The 26,015-nt window shown below is 49.1% G+C and overlaps 1 protein-coding gene across 1 annotated transcript in view; it reads left to right on the plus strand.

Moving 5' to 3' along the window:
- Positions 1 to 26,015, plus strand: part of MTHFD1L (methylenetetrahydrofolate dehydrogenase (NADP+ dependent) 1 like) — a 193,214-nt gene that overhangs the window by 103,356 nt on the left and 63,843 nt on the right. Inside the window, exons 21-22 of the mRNA XM_055136619.1 lie at positions 18,218 to 18,357; positions 25,955 to 25,996. Of these exons, the coding sequence (XP_054992594.1) occupies positions 18,218 to 18,357; positions 25,955 to 25,996 (182 nt within the window). The remainder of the gene's footprint in view (positions 1 to 18,217; positions 18,358 to 25,954; positions 25,997 to 26,015) is intronic.

Genomic DNA, 26,015 nt, shown 5'->3' on the forward strand with positions numbered 1-26,015 from the left:
CAGAGGTAATACTCTTGTCTCTGCAGTCTCTGCACTCAGGAATTAGCCCTGGCGGTACTCGGATTCGGGATATGGGATGCTGGGGTTCGAACCTGGGTCAGCCACATGCAAGGCAAACGCCCTACGCGCTGTGCCTGAAAATACCTTTCGAAGGATGACTGTTTTGCCCTCTGCTGAACTCTTAACAAGGCAAGGGCCCTGCTGTACTGTCAAAACAAGGAAATCCTAAGAAGGCCTGAGAAAGGCTGTTCAGTTTGTTTCTGTTCTGTTTGTTTGCTTCCGGGGCCCTGCAACTGTGCTCAAGGCTTTGCATCGTGGTTTGGTTGTGTCTGGAGCTGGGATCTGCTCAGTGGCATGGCTCTGGGGGTCTGACAAGCATGTCTGCCCACCTCTCCGCCTCCAGGCTTTTACCTCTTGCATTCGCATCACTCTGAGCAAGTCTCTCCTCTTTTCGCAGTGAGAAATGAAACTTTGACTTCCTTCCCAGAGTTACCATTAAGCAGAAGGAGATGCTCCGTAGTGTTCAAATCAAGTACAAAAGTGGAATGATGGAATCAGAGAATGCTACAGGGTGTGTGTGTGTGTGTGTGTGTGTGTGTGTGTGTGTGTGTGTGTGTGTGTGTGTGTGTTTAATTTGCTCTGGCAGTGTTGGGGGAAAGTGGCCCAAAGAGTTTCTTTTCAGCTTTCTTTCTCTGTCTCATAAAAGACCCGCAGTGGGAAGTAGCTCGTCCCACTTAAGGAGCACTGTGGGGCCTCATCGTCCAAGATGGCAGCACAAGCTCCGGCCATCATACCTGTATCCCTACCAGCAGAAAAGGGGAAATGCACATCCTCCTTTTTCCAGGCGCCTCCCTGGTCATCAGGCACCTCATCTCTTGTCTTCAGATTCCTTGTGGGTATGGCAGGGTTGTCCCAGGCAGAAATGAGCTTGTCCGTTCCCATTTTGGCAGCACCAGCCAGCGCCGGGAAAGCAAACCTCATCTCATCTACAACCAATGTTGTAGATACCCCTGTCTTCAGGGGTATCTACAACATTGGTCACACTTGCTGGGGCCACATGTGTGTTGGTGAAAGGAATTGAATACAGTCAGAAACAAAAATTTCACAGGGCCTTAAGCACAAAGGTGGTAGTTGGCTCGCTGGGTGCAGGAGGTGGGTGCTTGGTCCTGAGAGGTCTTTGGGGTGGAGCTGAGGAGGCCAGCGTGGGTGGGTGCAGACAGAGTAGCCACAGAGTCGGCAGGGAAGCCCGGGAGTAGAAACGTCTGTAGAGATGAAAAGGGGCCTGTCAGGAAGAGGAAACTTCCCAAACGTGTTCTTGTGAAGACTCGGGAGTTGGAGAAGGCAGGTCTGTTAGGGCGTGGATCGAGATCTCCCGACAAAGAGACTCCAGAGGCTGCAAACAGCATGCAGGATTTATTGTAAGACTGGCTAGCCAGGGTCCAGCCTCCTACACGGACACGCAGGTCCAGCAGGTTGGGCAAGACCCCGAGCTTCTCCAAAGGAGATCTTATACAGGCCTTGCCCGGCCGTTACAGCAGAGCCCGCGCATTTCATAGCCAATAGATTTGTAATATTACAAACACTCTTAACCAATCCATTTAAAAGGACATCACTCCTTAGCCTATGGTTTTAGAGATCAGTATTCATGCCAATATTTAGGAATGTCCCGGTTCTGGGGACAGTCCTGGGTCCTGTGATATGGGTCTTGTGATATGGGTCTGGTTATCTGGTCTGACCACCACCCTTCTTGCAACCCAGGGTGCCTGCATCCAAATTCCTTGCTCAGGGACAGATAGACAAGTTATTCTGCCATGCAGCCTCCTGTAAAAAGAGTCTTAAGAAAGCTACATAGATTCCTGTGGTCTGTCCTGGGCCAGTTCCTCACAAGGTCCAGGAGTCTGCAGGAGAGTTGGAGAGGTCAGGGGAAGGAAGGGGCGGGCTGGAGGGTCCCGGCCCCCTGAGGCCCCTGGTGCTTGCCGGGCAGAGGGACCCGTGAGTCGTGGTGAGTTTCTCTGACAGAACAGCCCCTCGCAGGGTGGGTCATGGGCGAGTGAGGATTGACGGGATTAACGGCGTGCCCTCAGGAATGAGAAACAAAGTGAAGTATGCTTTCATCCTTGAGTTCATATCCCAGTTCAAAGAGAGCTTAAACTCTGGCCAAACCCCGCGTGGGTGTTTTGGTGTTCTTTGAGGGGGGCTTGAGAGGGTGGCATATGGGGCCACTTCCAGTGGTACTCGGGGCTTACTCCTGATTCTGCACTCAGGGATCACTCCTGGTGGTGCTCAGGGGATCGAGCGGAGGTTAACCCCGTGCACAGCACCTGCCTTCATCCCATCCGGTCTCTCCAGCCCGGCCCCAGCAGATTTCTAACTCCTCATTTCACTGGGGGCTGCACACTGGGCTTGTGCATTGTCGTGTAATGCTTGCTCACTCCCTGCAGTACTCCAGAGGTCAGCTCCTGGTGTGTTGCCAGGAATCCCAGGGGCAGGGTTAGGTTATATATATAGTAGCTTGTACAGGGTCAAGTGCTATACTCGCCTTGTGTACTTAGGCAAGTACCATACAGAGAGAGAGAGTACAGGGTCAAGTACTACACTTGCCTTGTGTACTTAGGCAAGTACCATACAGAGACATAGTACAGGGTCAAGTACTATACTCACCTTGTATACTTGGGCAAGTACCATACAGAGAGAGAGCACAGGGTCAAGTACTATACTCGCCTTGTGTACTTAGGCAAGTACCATACAGAGATAGAGTACAGGGTCAAGTACTATACTCACCTCGTGTACTTAGGCAAGTACCATACAGAGAGAGAGTACAGGGTCAAGTACTATACTCGCCTTGTGTACTTAGGCAAGTACCATACAGAGAGAGCGTACAAGGTCAAGTACTGTATTCACCTTGTGTACTTAGGCTAGCACCCTACAGAGACATAGTACAGGGGTGAAGTACTATACTTAGGCAAGTACCATCCACACAGAGAGTTAGTACGGGGTGAAATACTATACTTGCTTCGCGTATACTCAGCATGTTGACAGGGCCTTAGATCTAATGCAGAGCCTCAGATCTGAAAGATGAAAGGTCTAAACTGGTCTGTCCCCCCCGCCCCACCATGGCTCTTTCTTACAGTGAAATACTATATAATAAAATCTTACCAGCCGGGGAGATGATATAGCGGGCAGGGCATTGCCTTGCTAACCCAGGATTGCTTCCCGGTATCCCGTATGGTCCACCGAGCATGACCAGGCCTAAGCACAGGTCCAGGAATAAGCCCAGAGCACCGCTAGGTGGACCCTCTCCCCCCCCAAAAAAAAAAAATTAAAATGCAACCTTATCATTTGGGTATAAGAAAAGGTTCCTAAGCAGCTCCCGGGAACTACTCCCTGTGGTGCTCAGTCCCTGCCTTGTGGCCCTGTTCAGGGTCCCCGCTGCCATCCTGGCCTGTTCAGGTGCTGCCAGGGCCACACCTGGCAGTGCTGGGATTTGAATCTTTGGACCCTCAAGGCCTCCGCCTGTGACCCCTGGCGGTCTCCCTGGATCCAGCAGTTGTTACTGTGGTGTGGAAATGCGTCGTCTTAGTTTGACAGTGAAGATCAGAGCAGAGCCCGGTTCCCGGGATGCTGAAGACGTCCAGTGGGGGGCTGCCGTCTTTGGGGGCCGCCACGGCTAAGGAACCCACCTCAGAGTTTTGCAAGCCAACGGGGCATACTGGCACTTCGGTTGTAGCAGATTATCTTCTTGCCGGGATAATAACCGTAACAGTAGACTATTTCTGTGCGTCTCGTGTTTCCCGGGGTGAGGCAGAAGGCCCTCTTTCTCGCCCGAGCTTCTCTCAAGGCAAGGCCAGTTCTGGGCGCAAGGTCAGTCTGCAGACTTGACAGATGAGGGAGAGAGGGAGGGGGCCGCCAGCGGAGGGTTTGTTCTTGGATCATTCCAAAGTGAGACCCGACCAAACAGCTGAAAGTCCCGTCCCGGGCTTCCGGGGGAGAGAGAACAGTCATGGGTGCAGTTTCTTTTTTTGTTCTTTCCTCATGAAACACCCAACTTCCTTCCAAGGCAGCTCTCTACTCTGGAGTCTGGATGATAGAGAGAGCTTTTCTCTTCTTTTCTTTTCTTTTCTTTTCTTTTCTTTTCTTTTCTTTTCTTTTCTTTTCTTTTCTTTTCTCTTCTCTTCTCTTCTCTTCTTTTCTTTTCTTTTTCTTTTTTCTTTTTGTTTTTTGTTGTTGTTGTTGTTTTGGGTCACACCCGGCGATGTTCAGGGGTTACTCCTGGCTCTGCACTTAGGAATTACTCCTGGCAGTGCTTGGGGGACCATATGAGATGCTGGGAATCGAACCCAGGTCAGCCACGTGCAAGACCTACCCGCCGTGCTATCACTCCAGCCCCGGAGAAAGCATTTCAAGGGCCCGATCTGTTTCCTTCCTCCCGTTGCTCTTTCCAATAGCCTATTCCTAATGATCCATGGATTTGAGAGGCAGAAGTTGTTTTGGAAAGACGTCAAAGAGAAGCAGACACCTTTTCGAATTGCTTTGCTTTCTTTGTGGCTTTTTGCCCCAGATGGAAACAGGAATCGTGGGTCCTCTCCCTGGGATTCACTGGTTCTGTTCAGCTAAATTCTTCTCTTGTTTGTTTAGTTTGGGGGCTATACCTGGGGATACTCAGGGCTTACTCCTGACTCTGCACATAGGAATCACTCCTGGCCAGTGATTGGGGGACCACTTGGGGCTCTGGGGATCAACTCAGGTGAGCCACATGCAAAGCAGGTGCCCTGTACTAGTGCTCCAGCCCCTAAATTAAATTCTTTTTTTGTTTGTTTTTTTTCCCCAGAGGGAACAAAACTGTTCCGGTCCCTGGGAATTTTTATTGGCCAAGATGGTCCTAACATTGGGTCGGAGCGATAGCACAGCAGGTAGGGTGTTTCCCTTGCATGCGGCTGACCTAAATTCAACCTCGGTCATCCCATATGGTCCCCCAAGCACCACCAGGAGTAATTCCTGAGTGCAGAGCCAGGACTAACCCCTGAACATCACTAAGTGTTGTTAGAAAAAGAAAAAAAAAAAAAGGATGGTCCTAACTTTAAGCTGAATTATTTTTTTTTGCTTTTTGGGTCACACCTGGTGATGCACAAGGGTTACTCCTGGCTCTGCACTCAGGAATTACTCCTGGCGGTGCTCAGGGGACCATATGGGATGCTGGGAATCGAACCCGGGTTGGCCGCGTGCAAGGCAAACGCCCTACCCTCTGTGCTATCGCTCCAGCCCCAAAATTGAATTCTTTTAAGATCTAACACCACTATTGAGTTAGGGGAGATTTCATTGGTCAGGGATACACACATGAGGCTGGGACCAAGTCCGATCCCTGGCACTACATAACCTTCCCGGTCCTCCCACGACCCCTGCCCCAAGTCCTTCCAGACGTGGCCCTGTGATCCCCAGCGCCATCAGGCCTAGTCAGGCCTAAGCTCTTACCACAAAATTATCACAGATTTCATGCCAAATTGTGCATTCTTGACCACAGAAAGGGGGTGTGGCCATTATGTGACGTTTTTTGTTTTACAACTTTGGTGGTATTCATTGGGGATAGGGTGTCGGGGGGAGGGTGACAATCACGGACTCATATAGGAGTGGTGATAGGGGCTGCTGAGCACTGCTGGGGCGCCCTTCCCCACCTCACCCCCGAAATGAATGAAGAAAGAAAGTCATCTAACACCACTGGTAGATCTGGCAGGCCTTAGGCTTGTCCCGTCTCCTGCACAAGCAAACAAAGAAGGGACCTTCGGACCGTTCTTGCCCTGCACCCACGAATACCGCCATCTGCTCCCTCACCACCCTTTTGGGTGGTCCAGGCCTGAACAATCACGAACTTCTTTTGGGGGGTGGTGGGGGGCGGGGTTGAGCCGTACCTGACAATGCTCAGGGGTTACTCCTGGCTCTGCACTCAGGAATTACTCCCGGAGGTGCTCGGGGGAGCCTATGAGATGTTGAAGATCGAACCCGGGTCAGCCACGTACCGGGCAAGTGCCCTACCTGCTCTACGATTCTTCCAATCCCGGAATGACTAATTCAACAAGAGAGTGGGGGGCAGATTCCCCTCCCAGATATGAAATCTCCCAAGGACACAGTCTAGGGCTTGAGCGCATTTCCAGTCCCAGCCAGGTCATGCATGCGTACATACTTGTGCACGAAGAATGTTGATTTCTTAGGTATCAATCCAGCTTCCTCTGCGTGTGACCTGAATTTGCCCCACTTCGTTTCTTTCCTTAAATTCAGATTATGGTCCAGGTTTTGGGTTGTTTGCAGCATTAGAAAGCACCCCCACCTTCACCTTGAAATGCCCTGCTTGGCTTGCATAATTTGGTCAATATATGGTCAAACGTGCTTTCCTTCTGTGTCTTAATTTCCTCTTCTACAATAGAAGCCGTGGGAATATCGGCATGTTTATTTTTAGCTCAGTGATCCCAGTTTTACTTGCCAGGTTTCTTACACTTGTTTAGAAAAAAAAAAAAAGCTATTACAGGTGTGTTCATGTTGTTTTTCTCTGGGGACATTTGAGATAAAATATTTCTTATCTTTTGGTGTTTACCTTTTCTTTTTTGGGTTTGTTTTCACAAGTAGCTCCAAGAAAAATGTTCCGTTTCATCTTTCCGTTGTTTCAGGTGAGGGTCTGTTGCTACCAGAGCCTGTTAGCAGTGGTCTGTTTTGGGTTCTCCTTGAATCCAGTTCTAGTAACTTCCACAGAGCTCCTCCGTCCCCATGTGGTCTCCCTCGGTTCCAGCTGTGGGGATCCAGCTGTTGGCTGCAGTTTCGAGGCTCTCTCCATGCTGGCTCGTACAGTGACATGATGCGAAAGCGTCTGATCCTTGGAAGAAGAGGGGAGCTATTTGGATAATGGGTGTATGAATTTAATTCAGTTGGATTTTTAGCAGCAACATGAAAAATGAGATGTTTAATTTAATTTGCATTTGCATTTTTTCCCCAGAATTAAATTTCACTCTGATCAAAATCATTTTGCAAGCCAGGATGATTCACGAGGGTTCTGAAGATTGGGAACCCTTGTCTGTAACTAATTAACTCTGTAGAGGAAGGGAATCTGGGGTCTTCACACCAGAACACATCTAAATGCTGTTACTGGAGTTTTCAAAGCTGCTGAAAACCTGTGTCCCCTTTTACACTTTGCTTCTTTTCTTTACCTGTCCCCCAAAGAATCTGCTTTCCTGTTCGTTCTACAATACAGCTCAATTTCCTCCCTCTGTCTTTTCATGCCTTTTCCTGCTAATAATAAAGACCCAGGGGCTGGAGCGGTAGCACAGCGGGTAGGCATTTGTCCTGCACACAGCCGACCCAGGTTCGATTCCCAGCATCCCATATGGTCCCCTGAGCACCACCAGGAGTAATTCCTGAGTGCAGAGCAAAAGTAACCCCTGAGCATCGCCGGGTGTGACCCAAAAAGCAAAATAATAATAATAATGATGATAAGAACCTAGTCAATTTGTTCTCCTCTGTGGAAATTTAACCCTAAGATATTTAATAAAACTAAAGAGGATCTCAGATCAAATAGCAAATTCCAAACAAATGGATGAGATTTGATTTTTCTGGGGTGGTGGTGGGATGGAGGAGAAAGCACAGCTTTATAGACTCAAGAGGACTTGGCTTCTCCAAATGGCTGTGCTCTAAATCCAGGTCAGTGTTTTGTGTATTGGCAATGTGTTCTTCCCCCGACGTTCACGGAATGATTCAGCTGGTTTCCTTTCCTTCTAGTAACTGAAAAAATAATGAGAATCTTCAACGCGTAACCCTACCTTGAGCCCCAGCTCAGACTCCGCGAGCTTCTGAGACTTTGAACCCGACTCACCCTGTTTGTCTGCAGAAAGCTGAAGCTCAAGAGAGGTGTTGACACAGGGCAGAAAGGGCCTGTTGGAAAAGCCGATTTTTCCATGGCTTTGCTGTTCAGGAATTGTATTATCCTAGTCCAGTCCGGCCTATGCCTCACAGCTTCCTGCACAGAGACTTGCTCTTTATGCTCTTTATTTTTGATTGGTTATAAGGAAGTCAAGTTCTGAATCCACGGCAGGTTTCATTTCTCCCTTGGGTCTCCAGAAATCCTTCGGAGGGTTCAGTTGGCCGAGCTGCTCCGTGCTGACAGATTTCTTATCTCGACCTGTCTCGAGCTACGCAGATAGCGCTGGTCATATGACAGTTCCTTCTCTGGGACCTCAGACCATTCATAAATTCAAGTTCATGTCCGGAAGTAATGGGACACTGAATGTGTTGTGCATTTGATATGTATGTGTGTGGAAGGGGAAAATTACCCTTATAAGTGGCTCTGAAACCCGAAAGGTCTGATCTTCGGAGGATACCTGGAGTCAAGGGTTCCACACTGACCTTGCAAGGTGGAAATTCGATTTGCAATTACGGTGACGATGTTCAGGCATATAGCCAGTAGCCAGAGACTCAAGGGAAGGTTCCCTCATGCCTCCATTTAACTCACTCAGTCCCGGGGAGTTTGATCCCCGGCATCAATGCAAAGATGAGAATCTCAGATCTAAAACTGTGCTGCCTTGTCTCCGGGTGCATTTACAGTAACAGGAAACTGCAGTTCGGGTGTGGGAAGGAGGCAGGCGAAACTCAAGCTGGAGATTACGACTTTCTTCAACCAGCAATGGGAGGGGCACATCTAGCTGAGAAGTCTGGGGGTCTGCCTTATTCCGTTGGAAACCGGTCAGTTGTCTCCTGCACACACACACACACACACACACACACACACACACACACACACACCAGAGAACATTTGGTTCTGAGGGGTCAGATTGTAGAGCATCCTTGGGTGTCCCTGGGTGTCCCTGGGGGGGTCAGATTCTAGAGCATCCTTGGGTTTCCCTGGGGGGTCAGATTCTAGAGCATCCTTGGGTTTCCCTGGGGTGTCAGATTCTAGAGCATCCTTGGGTTTCCCTGAGGGGTCAGATTGTAGAGCATCCTTGGGTTTCCCTGGGGGGTCAGATTCTAGAGCATCCTTGGGTTTCCCTGGTGGTAGGACAGTAGAACTTAGGCCACCATGATGTCCCCTGGACCAGGATTTCTGCAATGTTGCTTTGAAAACCAAGAGCTAAGAGGGGATGGTGACTCATAATCCCTTAATGAAATGCTCCTGGAGGGAGGGAAAAAAAAAACAGCACACACATATTCACTGAAGGGGAGAGAGAGAAAGGGGAAGTGGCCCTCGAAGGTAGAGCTATATGATGAGAAAATGTCTGAAGAGCTCCCAGAGTTCAGCAAAGGGCTCAGATGTCAAAATACTAGTTTCTAGCAGACCTGGATTCCGCATAAGAAGTGCCGTGTGATTGGATGGGTGTTGACAAGAGAACATGGTGGGGGAGGGGGCTAAACCGGAGAGATGGGCGGTGGTTACTGTCCCAGATCTATCGCTCAGATCTGTGGGACCTCAGAAAAAAAGAAGTTAAATGTTCTCCTCTTTCCTTGTCTATGCTCAAAAGAAGAGCGGGAGGTATGTCCCGGATAGCAGGGAGTGAAATGGGGACGTCTGTCCTGATGTACTGAGCGCGCCCTACTTGGGGCTCCCGAAGGCTAATTAGCCTGGCAGTCCCCACCTTCGATATTCCCCACCAGAGTCCTAGTGGTAAGGCCGATCCCGTCTGTCCCTCGTACTGTCCTATGCTGAGGTTTCTTGCCCATCCCTCCCACGTCCTCTAGAAATTAGTACCACGGTCACCCTTGGACTCAGCTTGGCATCCTCAGAAGCTGCCCAGCTGAACGTGCTCTGCAAGGTGTAGAACAGAACTTTCACCGTGATTATTCTTATTTCAGGATCTCAGAGCTGGTCATGTCGGTGAACGACAATGGTAATAACCTGCCAGTCTTGAGCATTTCTTCAGCATCTGATGCCTGTGTGGCCTTTTCAGAGTCTCTGGAATGTACAAGGCTTCTTGGCATGCTTGAGTGTCTAAATCTTTGGGGGGGATGTGGGGGCGGTGGGTTGGATAGATTAAACTGGCTCTGTTTTGTGGCGGGGAGTGAGATAGAATTGCCCTGGGCATTTAAAATTGCTCAGCAGCTTCCCTGACTCTTTTTGCTAAAAATTATTTTGGGCATCACCATGTACCCCCCCAGAATGGGAGGAAGAGAACCATAGAGCATCCCAGTTCAAAACCTTTGAGTCACTTTGAGTTGTAGATTATCGTTTCTGTGATTCCATGGAAAGGGCTTCATTGGGTGTGCAAGAGCATGGGAACGTGCAGAAATAAATGGGAACTTTCCAACGTCAGATGAGCCTGTGTCCAGATAAATAAATGAGGAAGAAGTTTCAAGTCCCAAAGGGAATGCCAGTAAGGAAAGGTGAAAAGGAAGGTCGAAAAATGTCCTCTTTGGCATGAGAAGAGGCAGCTGGAGGCGGGTGGGGTGGGGGGCTGTCTGCTCCCTGAATGCAAACACAAAGACTTGGGTGATTGTTTAGAGGTCATGGGTCATCATTCATGACTGATTGAGAAGACACGGAGCTAGTTCCTAAATTCTGGGATGTTTGGGTTAGAATTCCAGGAGCCCCCAAGGAGGTAAACATGCATTATCCTGAAACTTCCCTCATAGATTGGGAATTTCAGCCATATGTTAGAGGGTCTGCTGACGGGGGAAGGAACACCGCCCCTGACCCCAAGTGAGCAGATTCATGATTGCATTAAAATCTTCATTGTTCAGCCATAAAACAGATAGTACAGGGGTTAAGGTGCTTGCCTGGCATGAGGCCAGCCCTGGATCCAACCCCAGCACCACGTATGTATGTGTGGTCCTCCAAGCACCACCAGGCACATCATTCCTGAGTTACAGAGCCAGGGAGAAGTCCATGAGGTCTCTGGGTATGGCGCTCCCCCCCCCCCCCGCCACGCACACACCCCAAAATATTTATTTATTTATTTATTTATTTATTTATTCATCTTTGCCTTCTGGGTCCCACCCGGCAGTGCACAGGGGGTTCCTCCCGACTCTGCACTCAGGAATTACTCCTGGCGGTGCTTGGGGAACCATATGGGATGCTGGGACTCAAACCCGGGTCGGCCACGTGCAAGGCAAACACGCCCTACCCGTTATGCTATCGCTTCGGCCCCGAGAAAAAAAATTTAATTGTTGCTTGTGATATGCCACAAGTTGGAGACAGGGTAGAATAATCTGAGAACAACAAGGATCACCTCTTGGAAGCGCTTTCTGGAAGGATTCCCGAAACGAGCTTGCCAGGATTACTCAGTTGTTGCTGCTAATCCCGTTTGTGGGTGCCAGGAGCCCCAGCGTGCCCTCCTGGGGGCTGCCAGGGTTTCCTGGGGTGATTCCCGCCAGCAGAACCCAGAGCTGCTGCGGGTCACTCACAGTGCATTCTCAGTCCATGCCTCTCCCCCCCCCCCCCCCCCATCTGCTGGCCCTTCTCTCTGGGCACTGGTGTGATTTGACCCCTGAATCCATCCCTGCTCAGAATCACTAACTGTCCCTCCGCCCCCAAGTCAGCATTTCCTGTTTTCGCTCACACTGTCCATCTCAGCCACCCCGTAACCGCTGCCACTGGGATTGCCAAGATAAATCATCGCTGTGGCATGTGCAAACAGTTCCTCGCCAGCCCGATTCCAGGGGCAGCTTTCACGGAGGAGTTGTCGTCTTGTGCTTTTCAGGAAAACGTTGGCGAATGCGTGAGCTTGTGCCCGGCTGCAGAGCGAGGTGAGGCTCTTGCCTTGCATGCAGTTGGCCCAGCCTCAGTCCCCAGCTTTTCTTTTCTTTTTTCTTTTTTTTTCTCTTTTAGTGTGGAAAAAAAAATATATATATATATCTCCAAAGATATATATAATATTTTTAAATGAATTACCATGAAATACAGTTACAGAAATACAGTTAAATACTTTCATGAAATACAGTTAAAATCTTTCATGGAGTGATAGCACAGCGGATAGGGCATTTGCCTTGCACACTGCCGACCCGGGTTCGATTCCCAGCATCCCATATGGTCCCCTGAGCACCACCAGGGGTTGTTCCTGAGTGCAGAGCCAGGAGTGACCCCTGTGCATCGCCGGGTGTGACCCAAAAAGAAAAGAAAAAATCTTTCATGACTGGGGGGCTGTTGCCAGCGTGCTCTCTGCCCAGACGGGACCCAGAATCTCGCACGAACAGCTCCTCTGCTCCTAAAAGACCATGATCCCGGAGGCCTACTAACTACTTTTGGCATCCAGGGGCTTCTTACAGAAATGCCTCTAGACTGTGAACTGAGCTGCAGCCTCATGCCGCCCCGGGAGGGGAAACGTTTTTCTCTCTCGGCCTTTCTTTTCAGCGGTGGCCGCGTGGCGACTGCCATCTTACAGAGCCCACTAACCGCAGGTATGAGCTTGCAGGGACACAACTTCTGGCAGAAATTTCTCTGGACTTAATTGCTAAAATACCAGAAATTCAAATCCTCATATTCTCTTCATTCTCAGCGATGGAAAACAAATGATCAAATGCTGCCCTCCCGGCAGGTTTGATTGTGGGGGGAAGTTAAAAATGATAATAGTGAGTTTTCTGTTGAAATATTGAATGTATTCAAAGTATAGAGAGAATAAAGTGAAGATCATTAGCCACACAGGTGGGGTGGGAGGTATACCGGGGTTCTTGGTGGTGGAACCATGTGCACTGGGGAAGGAATGGGGGTCTTATCATTGTATGACTGAGACTTAAACCTGACAGCTTTGTAACTTTTTTCATGGTGATTCAATTAAAAAAAAATTTTAAAAATAAAATCTTTCATGATTACGTTTCAGTCATACATAATCGAGCACCCATCCGTCCACCAGTGTCCATTCTCCACCACCAGTGTTCCCAGTACCCCTCCCCCCAGCCCCCCACCGCCTCTGTGGCAAGCACATTCCCTCTCTCTCTCTCCTTTTGGGTGCTAAGGTTTGCAATACAGGTAGCAAGTGGCCATCATGCTTGGTCTAGAGTCTACTTTCAGCACGCGTCTCCCATCCCGAGCGAGCCCTCCAAGCATCATTCACTTAGTGGTCCCTTTCCTAAATCCCCAGCATTTCATATCACTCCCCCAGCCCTGCCAGGAAGGAGGACAGAGGCAGAAACCAGTCCTGAACACCTCTGGGTGTGGCCCCAATGTAGAAATAAATGGACTCTCAGATCCCGGGGGCAGGGAACCCAAGGTTTTCTTTAAAGCAATTCCCAGGATGTGCCTAAGGCTCTGGCAGCTGCCCCTGAGCAGAAGCCGTGTCCCCTTGTCCCCTGGTGGGGCTCAGAACCGGACCCTTACCCTCCGCCTGATGCATTTCCAGGCCTGGCTTACGGGCTTACAGGCTCACCTGCCACAGCCCGCCTTGCCAATGACGCTCACACACGCCATCCCCGTTTCCGTGTTTCTGCTCGTTCGCAGAAGGGAATGTCCTGACAGAGACTCCGGGTGCGGGAACCTGGCCCCTGATCCTGTTTTCCCCCACCCGAGTTTCCTGTGTGTTGGGAGCCCGGGCCCTGCACCTTTCGTCCTGTATCCTGTTTTCCTCCCTCGCTGAAGGTCCCGTCCTGCTACTTTCTTTGGGGGAGATCCAACAGGTCACTTAAAATATGAAATTAAGCTGATCTCATCTCTAGAGACAGACATTCTTTATGTGTGGTTCTTTTCTTTTTCTTTTTTTTTTTTTCCATTTGGCGGGGGTCCGGGGTGAGGCTCCAAAGCAGGGAACAGGGAATCATTCCATCCTGGAACCAGACCAGCTGGCTCTGCAGTGCTGGGCGTGGCCAGGGCCACCCGTGTAATGCTCAGGCTCGTCCAGTGCTGGACGCAGGTATACTGGCTCCGGAGAAACACGGTGCCAAGGACATAATTCAGTGCCTTGTACATGCAGGGCTTTCCCCTCCTCGCCAGCCATCTCCCTGGCATCCTTCGCTTCAGGTCACTGTTGATACCAAGTCTCAGTTCTGAGCATATGGGTTCATTCATTCATTCATTCGTGTTCCCCGGGCTCTCTTTGGTGCTGAGGCCACCTTGTTCAATGTAAAGATGACCAGGAGACGGTCGCTGCCCTCCCAGTGGGCACTGACCCAGGTTTCTGACTCGACTGCTGCCTGCAGTGTAGATGGAGCTCCCAAGTGCCTGCCAGGAAACAGGACGAGGTGTTGACGAAGTCAAGAGGGGAGCAAGGAATGTTCTAGAAGAGAGGCAGAGATGGCAGGTAACTCTTTCGTGGGCTGGCCCGGAAGCTTCTCGTACAACAGTTTAACATGCATGGGAGAGAGTGAGGAAGAAGCAGGTAGCAGGGTGTGGACGGGGTTCCTTAATGTGACGTTGGGGTTTCCATTGACGGAAGTGAGATTAGATGGCGAAGAACTGATGAAGTGGGCAAAGGGACGAAGGGAGAGGAGAATTGGAGTTTGCAGCTTTTTCTTTTTCCTTTTTTTAGGGGGAGTCACACCCAGCGATGCACAGGGGTTACTCCTGGCTCATGCACTCAGAAATTACTCCTGGCGGTGCTCAGGGAACCATATAGGATGCTGGGAATCGAACCCGGGTCGGTTGCTTGCAAGGCAAAATGCCCTACCTGCTATGTTATGGCTCCAGCCCCTGCAGCTTTTTCAAGGGAAGGAAATGATAGAAACAAAATATGCTATCTATAGACCTATTGCAGTAGCACAGCAGGGAGGGTGTTTGCCTTGCACGCAGCCGACCTGGATTCGATTCTTCTGCCCCTCTCGTGGAGCCCGACAAGCTACCGAGAGTATCCTGCCCACACAGCAGAGCCTGGCAAGCTCCCCGTGGCATATTCGATATGCCAAAAAACAGTAACAAGTCTCACAATGGAGATGTTACTGGTGCCTGCTCAAGCAAATCGATGAGCAACGGGATGACAGTGACAGTGATAGACCTGTCACTACTACACACACACACATACACACACGCACGCACGCATGCAGATTTTGGTCACTTGGTTCCGGGCTTTCTCTGTTCCTCACCCCTGGTACCTTTTTCCTTTGACAGCCAGTTTTTGCGCCCTCCTTCCTCCCCCCTGCTCCCAGCCCACCCCACCCCTTCTCACCTCCTATCTCTCAGCCTTCAGAGTGTGGCTCTGTGTCACCTCAGACTCTGTGTCACCTCAGACTTCCCCCCAGGCAATACTCTACCCTCAGTATTCTCCAGAGGGGTGGCCGATGGCTTCCCCACCTGTTTTTTGGGGGGGCGTTGGGGGACGTGTTTGAGGGGCTGGACCTTAAGTTACTCCCACAAGGAAAATGCCTGGACACAGCAGGCATCGAGCAAACGCTTACGAACAGGACAGGGCTTCTAGCATGTGGAGATTCATGATTTTAGTAATAAGGAATACCCTCCCTTCAGTTTTGTGAATTCCAGCTCTACTCCCCCCATCCCCCACGCAAAAAAAAAAAATCAGCTCGTACCTTACTTCTCAGGTGTTATCCACTGTGAGTCCTCCTCACAACTGAGTGGGGACATTGCAAGTCGCCAAACTCGCTCCTCCTAGAGGACTCGGTCCCGCCTCTCTCTGCGGGTCTGGGCTTCTCCAAAGCGGGACCTGCCGTCCAACCCAAGGCCATGTTACCCATGTCGCCCCCCCCCACCCCCACTCCCACTGTGCCCCCATCTGGAATGCTTCTTCCCCGTGGCTCACCATGCCTTGCGAAGAGTTAACATTTGTTTTTCCGGGCAAACCCCCAAGAGAAGGGCTGCAGCCGTCAACTTTTGACTATTCTCCGTAGAATCTCCAGTTTGCCCCAAATCCTATGTAAAGAGGAGTATCTTGTGCTGCTTTAAGTTATTCTGCTATATCACTTACTCAAAGAAAATACCACAAAGGATAACATGACTTGGAACCGTCACCATTCCAAGCTGAATATTTTTAAAGGAATATTTTACAGTTTGTCAAAAGTATATCAACAATCATAAAATATTTTAGATCCTCTGGCTCAATGTGCTCACCCTTGGGAATTTATTCCAAGAATATGATTTGAAAGAGGTTAAAGCTCATATGTACAGATACTTTGCAGTGTTATTTATCTTGGAAAGAACCCAAATGGCTAATAACGGGAGAATAGTTTTGTAAATCTTGGTACAGTCACTGAACAAGATTTTAAGCTGCTATGGACAGTCATAAATTTTGAAAGTTTGTAGTAGAACAGGAAAACATAATTTTAAAGTAAAGGAGCAGACTACAAAATTCTGCCTATTCTCTAAAAATTATATGGGCTTATGAAGGACCGAAAGACAACCCTAAAGAAATCGGGCAACTGGTTGATGTATTTACAGCTTGAAATTATGTGTGACATTTCATCATTTTTATTTCCTTAATTCTTCTTAAAAGATATGCATTCTGTGAATATGGGGCCAGATATCTCCATTTATATTTTAAACATTTGAAAAAATTTATCTTCATACTTTTTTAATTGTCAGTCCCCCTCTGCCATAAATTATGGCCTCAGTTGTATGGTCAATAGAGTGTGGATTTCCTTTCGATTAAGAAGTAGCATTTCTTTCCTAAAGACCTTTGTTCTCATTTTTTTCAAATAGAATTTTTCATATTTTTTTAATTTTATTTTTCAAGGAGAATTTTTATTTTATTTCTTTCCACTGGGAGGCCATCCCCAGCAGTGCTCAGAGCTTGCTCCTGGTTCTTTGCTTGGGAATCTCTCCTGGTGTGTTGGGGTGACCAGGTGCAGTGCTGGGGATCAAACCTGCATGCATCACGTGTGAGGCAAGTGCCCTGCCCGCTGCACTGTCACCTTGGCCCAACTTTTATTTTTCTTAATTGGCAATTTCTTTTTTTTTTTCGTTTATAACTCACAGGTTTATTAAGTACTGGAAGGATAACTATTTTTTAATTTTTTTAAATTTTTAAGTAGTTCACAATATTTGATTACATTTAACATTCAAACACCAATCCCACCACCATATTTTGGATGTTTCCATCCCAAGCCCCAACCCCTTCCCCAAAGCCGAACCGAAATAATATATTTTGTATTGTTTATTATGAAAAATCACTGAAAATGCTACCAAAAAGCTTCTTTAGGGGAAAGAGTGTGAAGATTGCTGTATTTCACCCAGGGGCCATTAAGCCCTTCTATAAGAGATCACAACATGTTGTTATAGGTTGAGCCTTGTGTCGCCCCCCCTCACTATCTATATATCTATATCTATATCTATATCTATATCTATATATATCACTGTCATCTCGTTGCTCATCGATTTGTTCGAGCAGGCACCAGTAACGTCTCTCATTGAGAGACTTATTGTTACTGTGTTTGGCATATCCAATACGCACGGGTAGTTTCCCAGGCTCTGCCCGTGCGGGCTCGATACTCTCAGTAGCTTGCCGGGTTCTCTGAGAGGGGCGGAGGAATCGAACTCAGGTTGACCACGTGAAAGGCGAAAGCCCAATATTTCCCTCTGAGTTTGGTTGCCTCCTACTTCGGACCCCATCACATGCGGTGCGGTCCTTTTGGAGCATGGGTAGGGTGTGACCTATGGTCCAGCCTGGTGGGTGAGGCTCGACCCAAGCGTGTGGGGAGCAGCCGTGAGCAGTTGAGTTCTGGAGCTTTTCAGCTGCCGGGGCTGGGTCCCTTGGGGCGGGGAGGCTCTCACCTGCCCCCCTCCAGGGCGCCCCGAGCGACACAGCCTGGCGTGGGGTCCGGCAGCCTGGTTAGGGGGAGCGTCATGTTGTGCTCCCTCCCAGGGGAGAAGGACGTGCGACTCCCGGGGTAGCCCTGGCTTACAGACTCTGATTGGGTCTGTTCTTTACGGGCGTTGTGCCAGCACAGTGCTCCCAGCACCACAGGATCAGCGAGCTACTGTCCGCCCAGCACTGCTCCTAGGGCCCTCCCTGTCCACACCAAAGCACCCCCCCACCCCCAGCCCTGGCACCTTAGTCCCGTCCTGAGACTGTATACCCCATCGCTGAGTGAGATCGTCTAGTATTTGTCCTTCTGACTTCAATCGCATGCCCTCCTCCAGTTCCGACTGAGTTGGGGCACATGGCCTGGGGAGAGCCATCTTCGTAGGGAATGTGGGGGGAACCTTCTAGAAGACAGCAGGAAGCTCAGTTCCCCCCCCGCCCAAGTACAAGTGAGCTGCGAGTGCATGTGATCAGTGGGTCCTGGTGGGGGGCGGAAGCCGTTGCTGTCACCGTCCTCGCACGGAACGTCCTTGTGTGTCCGGGTCATGACACGCGTGCCATCTGATTCTCCGCAGTCACGGAAGCAGGCTTCGGCGCGGATATCGGGATGGAGAAGTTCTTCAACATCAAGTGCCGCGCTTCGGGCCTCATCCCCAACGTGGTGGTGCTGGTGGCCACGGTGCGAGCTCTGAAGATGCACGGAGGCGGCCCGAGTGTGAGTCCCCACTGTCCCCGCCCACCGAGCCCTTGGTCCGAGAAGGAAAGCGGGGCGGGATTGACCTCTGGCGCCGAGGGAGGGGTGAGGCCCTGGTTCCCTACCTGGCACATCCCTGAGCATTAAGAAGCTACAGCTGAGCTTTGAAGCATTGAGGGGTGAGGACTAATGATGGTTTTCTAAAGTCAAGTGAGCTTTGGGGGGAGCGGGAGAGAGAGTGCAGAAGGGGGGACGCTTGCCTTGTTCGTGGCCAACCCTGTTCCAGCAACATATAATTAGGTCCCTGAGCAGCACCAGGACTCAGCCCTGGGCACCGCTGGCTGTGGCCCAAATGCCAGTGGAAGTATCCGTGAGATAAGGCGACTTTTCAAGTCTCCATGGTTTTAGTAAATCTAAGTTGATGGTTCCCCCTAGACAGTGTTGGGCAAAGCAGTATTTTGAAAAGGAGCAGACTTGGATGCCCTGCAGTGCTCCAGTTTCCATCTGGGGTGGGCTAGAGAGACAGAGCAGGTGGGCACCGGCCTTCCACGTGGCCAACCGGGGCTCAGTCCCCAACGCCATACATGGTCCCCTAAGCACTATCAGGAGTGAGCCCTGAGCACCCTAGGGGTGGCCGCCACCTCCCATCCCCCACACCCCCCTAAAAAAAAAAATTTGTATCTGGAACTTACAAATATTTTATAACCTTGGGGGCTGGAGCGATAGCACAGCGGGCGGGGCGGGGGGGGGTGTGTTTGCCTTGCACATGGCCAACCCGGGTTCCATCCCTGGCATCCCATTTGGTCCCCCAAGCACCGCCAGGAGTGATTCCTGAGTGCAGAGCCAGGAGTAACCCCCGAGCTTCCCCGGGTGTGACCCAAAAAGCCAAAAAACCTTTGTAAAAGGACGACGAAGACCCCTGTTCCTGTGGAGGGAACTTGATTTGGGTCGCTGAGGTCTCTCAGGGCCCCGAAAGCCTAAAGGGAGAAAAGTACATATTCTGTTTGACTCAAAACACTTCTTGCTATAATCATGCCTTGACTAACTTGAATCCACGAAGGGACCATTTTCAAGGACGATTCTGTAGCACTGTAGCACTGTTGTCCCATTGTTCATCAATTTGCTTGAGCACCTGTAACGTCTCCATTGTGAGACTTGTCGTTACTGTTTTTGGCGTATTGAATACGCCACAGGTTGCTTGCCAGGCTCTGCCGTGCGGGGTGATGGTAGGTAACCAAAGAATATTTGTTTACTTTGACTTATATGTAGGACGATTCTACCTACAGGAAATGTGTTTGAAATTCGTTTTGCACCGTGAGAAATTATAAAAATCAAAGAACCCAAGGACTAGAAAGGGTTTCCCTGGCCTAATCTGGTTCAGAACACAAAGATGTGTTGAGTGCAGAGAAACCGCACCTCTGCAGGGGGCCTCTCACACCCAGACCAGGGGGTCTTGAGATTTTGTCCAATGTTTTGTTCTGTTGGTTTATTTTTATTTATTTATTTTTTTATTTTAATGAATCATCGTGAGCTATAGTTACAGACTTACAAACTTGCATGGTTATGTTTCGGTCATACACGTTCAAGTACCCATCCCTCCACCCGTGCCCATTCTCCACCACCAATGTTCCCATTTATGTTAGGCTTATTTTTTTCTTTTCTCTTTTTTTTTTCCCCCCGTTTTTGGGTCACACCCGGCGATGCACAGGGGTTACTCCTGGCTCTGCACTCAGGAATTACTCTTGGCACTCAGGAATTACTATGGCTCAGGGAACCATATAGGATGCTGGGAATCGAACCTGGGTCGGCTTCGTGCAAGACAAACGCCCTACCCATTGTGCTATTGCTCCAGCCCCTATTATTTTTTCTTTTCACACTCTAGTCTCTGTTCTCTAAAACTCTTTTGGGTGCTATGTTGGGTTGGTTTGTTTTGGGGGAGCCACACCCAGTGGTGCTCAGAGCTTATTCCGGACTTTGTATTTAGGGATCACTCCTGGCGGGGCCCGGGGGACCAGATGGGGCCAGGGATCAGGCCCAGCTCATGCAATGCAGTGAGGCATTCCTGTCTCCCCAGCTCCCTCCATGTGCTTCCCAAGCCTGTTCTCAGCTCATCTTTCTGTGCTCTCTTTGCCGTTGGCTGCGTTTTCTTCTCATCTTACTCCTCCGGGCCTCTTCCACTTCCACTTGAATATCAAAAGTGATGAGTGTCACAGACTCAAGCTTAGTGGCCTCAGAAGTCGGGGGTTCGAGGGGAGTGTGGGACATTTCAGAGTCCAAAGCTGCACCGTGATTGGCTCTCTACTCAGCTCTAAATTCCAGCAGTCTCAGAGTCTAGCTGATTAATGTGGAATTCCTGGTGCTGGGCGAAGTCTCTTTCCAGGAAACATTTTGAATAATTGAATCACAAATGAACTTTCATCTTCTTAATCCTATACTCCCCGTTATCCATCTCTGTGTCATTCCCTCTTACTTGAAACAACTCCATTTTAATTTCCACTTCCTTTTCATATCATTACACAAATATCCAGGGCTGTCTCCTGTGTTTATTCAGCTTGTTTTTTTTTTTTTCCCCACTATTTGTACAGTGGAAAATCCTGTGACCCTTCAACTTGCCCGTTTTAGCCCCAATCTTTAAAAATTCATATCCTGTCTTTCAAAGCGTTCTTCTTCTTCTTCTTCGGGAATCCTGATACTGCTTTCACAACTCGTTCTTGAAAGCCTTTGTCTGAAGGGGGATCCCCCTCGAAACAGAACCCATGGCAAGTCTGTTTATATAAGGAGAGATTTATTATGAGGAATTGACCTGCACCGCTCTGGAGGTTGAGTCGACCGCGTGAGCCAGCGGGAGAACTGACGTTTCAATTTCAGTCTGCTCGGACATTCTCTCGTGCTTGCTGGCGTCTCTTTGATCTGATCGAGCCTTCAGCTGACTGGATGCAGTTCACCCCATTACGGAGGACGGTGCCTTTTATTCCCACTTATTTATGTTATGTATTAGGGTGGGAGGGGCATGTCTCGTGGTGCTCAGGGTGACTCCTGGCTCTGTGCTCTGTGATGTCTGTCTTTGGAACCGAGGGAGGCAAGAGAGACATCAAGTGCCCTAGCCCTTCTACTGTGTTTCCAGCCCCTCGACCACTTCCGTGCTGTTCTCACCCAGAGCCACTCCATGGGGACCCCCAGAGTTCAGCGGGACCATGGCCCCCACTATTACTGCTCCTTCCATTGTTTCTGTCTAAACCGTCACTTGACCTACTGCTGTTGCCTGTAGGGCCCCCTCCTCACCCGGCACTGAGCCCCCCTCTAGATGAGTCAGTGCTCAGAGCTCGTGCCGACGCTCTGGGAACGCCCTCCCGGGCCCTTGCCTATTTATAATGGTCTCTCCTACCCCGCCAGCTGCCCCGTTGCTCTGTCTTTGGAGCCCTCTGTACTTGCGGGGGATTTTAGGAGGAGCCAGGAAACTCCATGAAGAGATTCTTGTTTTGTTTTGTTTTTTGTTTGTTCTTTTGTTTTTCTGTCTGTGTTAGAATCTTTTATTTTTAAAAAATTTTCAATTGAAAAAAATTTTTTCAATTGATTCACCATGAGAAGGAAAAGGAAAGCGAGAGAGAGAGAGGACAGGCAGACAGACAGAGACAGAAAAGTCCTTCCATAGAGGCAGACTGTGAAAGGAGGGTGGTCATTGGCTAGGGTTATAGCTCAGCGAAAGACTAGCCTGGTAATAGACAAAAAGGACAGATTATAAAATAATAGATGAAAATTGGGGAACATTTGACAGCTTCCTGGGGCGCTCGCAGAATGGGATCGCTCTCTGTTTAGATTTTGATCTTCTAGAATGTACCCTAATAGAGGGCAGAGCAATAGTATGAATAGGGTGTTTGCCTTGCACACAGCTGACCTGGGTTCAGTACCCGGCCTTCTTTTTGGTTCCCCGAGCCCTCCAGGAGTGATCCCTGAGCACAGAGGCAGGTGTAGGCTCTGAGCACCACAAGTAAATAAATAAATGAATAAATGTGCCTTAATATAGGCTAGAGCATCCATGGGTAAGGAGTTTGCCTGGCACACAGCCGATCTGGGTTCAGTTCCCAGCATTCCCATGTGACCCCCGTAAGCCCTGAGCACTGCTCCATGTGGCCTCAAAACACCAATAATAAATGAATAAGCAAGCTACCGAGAGTATCCCGCCCTCATGGCAGAGCCTGGCAAGCTCCCCGTGGCATATTGGATATGCCAAAAACAGTAACAAGTCTCACAACGGAGATGTTACTGGTGTCCGCTCAAGCAAATCGATGAGCAGTGGGATGACAGTGACTGACAGTGACCTTAATAACAACTTATAGAGCCCGGGACAGGACATAGTTCAGCGGCAGAATGCATGTTTCACGTATGAGATCCTGTGTTCTAGCCCTGGAACCAAAATTATTTGCAATATTTCATACAGAGCTTCTGGGACTAGAGAGCTGGTAGCCAGCCTGCGTGCTGTGAACCCCAAGACAGCGAGAGTGTCCTGAGCACCAGCAGGGGTCATTCCCAAGTTTTGTCTGGTGTGACCTCAAAACGTCCAGCCTTCGTGGAGAGGGGCGGGCCGTGCTTCTGGATTCTTTTTTGAGTTCCTATACACCTTATATATTTGAATAATTTAGGAGGTTATTTCTGGATTCTTATGGATTGCTTTTATATCCAGAGGCCCCTTTAGATTATTGATTTTACTCATTTAGATTCCGTTACTTCGGAGGTTCTAAGTGAGTGATCCTATTGAAGGATAATGACCTTTCTGGTTTTTTTCCTTTCCAGTTTGAAATTTTTTTTTCTTGTCCCAAACAGGTCTTTCTGTTTGCAGTGGAGCTTTAAATAGACTGGTAATAACAGCTTCCCCCTCTAATTCCTGATCTGAAAGGGAATGCCCTCGTAGCTCATTACTAAGTCTTATGCTCACTTAACTCTGGTTTCAAGTGTATAATTTTATCAGGTTTAAGTCTTTGCTTTCTGTTTTTGAATTGGCACTTTTTTTGGGGGGGGGGGGGCGGCAAGGGTTGGTTGGAACATACCTGGCGGTGCTCAGAGTTTACTCCTGGCTCTGTGCTCAGGGATCACTCTTAGCAAGGGTCAGGGGACCATACTGGATGCCAAAGATCAAACCTACGACAGTTGCTTACCTGCTGGACTATCTTTCTCTACCACAGTTTTATATTAGATATTGACTAGTTTTCATGTTTAGACATACATATTCTCTCTTTTCCTTCTCTTTACCCCCCACCCTATTTTTTAAAATTTGGGGACCATACCCATCAGTGCTCAGGGGATATCAGCATCCCTCTGTGTTCAGAGATTGCTTCCAGTGATACTCACAAGACTTTGCAGTGCTGGGGGGGGCGGGGCGGTCACCTGGGCATCCCCCCACCGGCAAAGTCTGTACTCAGCATCTCAAACTCTCTGCCCACGTTCTTCATCTCTGACCTATTAATGTGGCAAATGTCATTACATCTCCTTCGAATCTGTTTCCCCAGAATAAATAACAGTTGGGGGTATGTTCAGCGTTCATAAGCAACTCGCTTCTGCTTACAGTTTTCTAATGTTTTAAGTAGGGTTTTTGCATTTACATTTATGAGTGAATTATGAGCCACATAAAATAAATTGCAAAGGATTCCTCTTTACATACTCTGGAAGGGATTTTATGTAATAAACAGAGTAATCTGTTTATTGGAAGATGGGAAGAGTTTATATGTGACAGTGCATTGGTTGCACATTACTGAGAAGAGGGTTGTTTTTGTTTTTTTTTTTTTTAATTCTTTTAACTGAATCACAGCGAGATACACAGTTTCACAGTTGTTCGTGACTGGGTTTCAGTCATCGAATGTTCCAGCATCAGTGCCTTCACCAGTGTGCATTTCCCACCAACAAAGTCCCCAGTTTCCTGCCTCCCCCCTCACACACCTGCCTCAATGGCTGAGGAAAGATTTTTAATGATGACTTTAATGTATCTAGTCACTAGAGAGCTATTGAGAATTTCTCTCTGATAATTGAGCTTTAACAAAAGTTAGATTTTTATGCTTGGAAATAAATTGGTATAAAGTGGAACATAGTACCCTATTTATTCTGTCTGTAGCATGTCATCTTTTTTTTTTAAATTTCCTTTTTTTTTTTTTTTGCGGCAGGGGGGTTGTTGGGTACCACACCCCACAGTACACAGGGCCTTACTCCTGGCTCTGTGCTCATGGGTCACTGCTGGTGACCATATGAGGTGGCAGGGGTCAAACTGGCGTTATTATGGCAAAGCAAGCATCAGTCTCGCACTATCTCTCCAATTCCTGATCACTCACTTTTTTTTTTAATCCTATCTATCAGTGTTGTCTATTTTGTTAGTCATTTGTTTTTTGTTCTTCACTTGTTTTTATTTGGGGAGGAGTATGTTTGATGGTACCTTTTCGGGTCACTCTTAATAGTGCTTGAGGGACCAGATCTTCCTGGGGACCCTCTGTTGTTATTCTCTCTTTTTTGTATGTTTTGGGGTCATACCCAGCAGTGCTCAAGGCTCACTCCTGGCTCTGAACTCAGGGATCACTCCTGGCAGATTCTGGGGACCATATAGGTTGCCCGGGATCAAACCCAGGTTGGCCACATGCAAGGCAAGCGCCCTCCCTGCTGTAGCATTGCTCCCCACCCACACCAGCCTTTGATCTGCCCCTCCAGCCCCTTGCCTTGTGAGAAACTCGGTCCATAAAGGAGTCATTGGGGTGGGCAGTCCAAGTCCTCCCTTTATTAACTGCCCACAGGTTCCTGGCAACTGACTAAGCGAAGCAAAGAATCGTGAAAGCGAGTCCCAGGATCAGATCATTTTATTTGACATTTCATTTAAGCATTTATTCAACGCTCTGCCTAGGGCCCGCAGAGCAGGCTCAGCACAGGGTGTCCAGGTGGGAGAGCTGGTTCCACCCCTGATCCTGCAAGGTCCCCTGGGCACCGGGCGCAGACCAATCCCCGAGCACCGTGCCAGTTTTGCCCAAGACGAAAATCTCAGAATAAAATGAAAAGACCCCGGCATCGCCATGGTGCCTTCCTGGCACCACATCCATTTCACATTTATTTAGAAATAATGGTATTCGTTTCTGAGTGCAGAGCCAGGAGTAACCCCTGTGCATCACTGGGCATGACCCAAAGAGAACAAGAGAGAGGGAGAGGGAGAGGGAGAGAGGGAGGGAAGGAAGGAAGGAAGGAAGGAAGGAAGGAAGGAAGGAAGGAAGGAAGGAAGGAAGGAAGGAAGGAAGGAAGGAAGGAAGGAAGGAAGGAAGGAAGGAAGGAAGGAAAAGAGGAAGGAATCATTGAGTCTTCTCTCATGGAAGTGCCAATCCTCGCTCAGCCTCTAATCCCCCATGCACTGTCAGATGTTGCTCACGCCGGGTGCTCTCCCAAGAAACTCCATCCGCACTGGTGGGGTGCAAGTCGAAGCAGCAGTGTTTGGTAAACGCTCCCCCTAAGACTGCCCAGCCAGAGTTGCCCACTGGTTCAGGAGCACTGGTTCAGGATGCTAACTGGGCCCGCCCCTCAACATGACCTGGTTTGTTTGGCTTTCATCAATTTCAAGGAACCGTCTTAATGGGATTTTTCTCACTTTGTCTCTCAGGTCACTGCGGGTGTTCCTCTTAAGAAAGAGTACACGGAAGAGGTAAGGCCCTTGGAAAGAA

Source organism: Sorex araneus, chromosome 4 (genome assembly GCF_027595985.1).
Source record: "Sorex araneus isolate mSorAra2 chromosome 4, mSorAra2.pri, whole genome shotgun sequence".
NCBI lineage: Eukaryota > Metazoa > Chordata > Mammalia > Eulipotyphla > Soricidae > Sorex > Sorex araneus.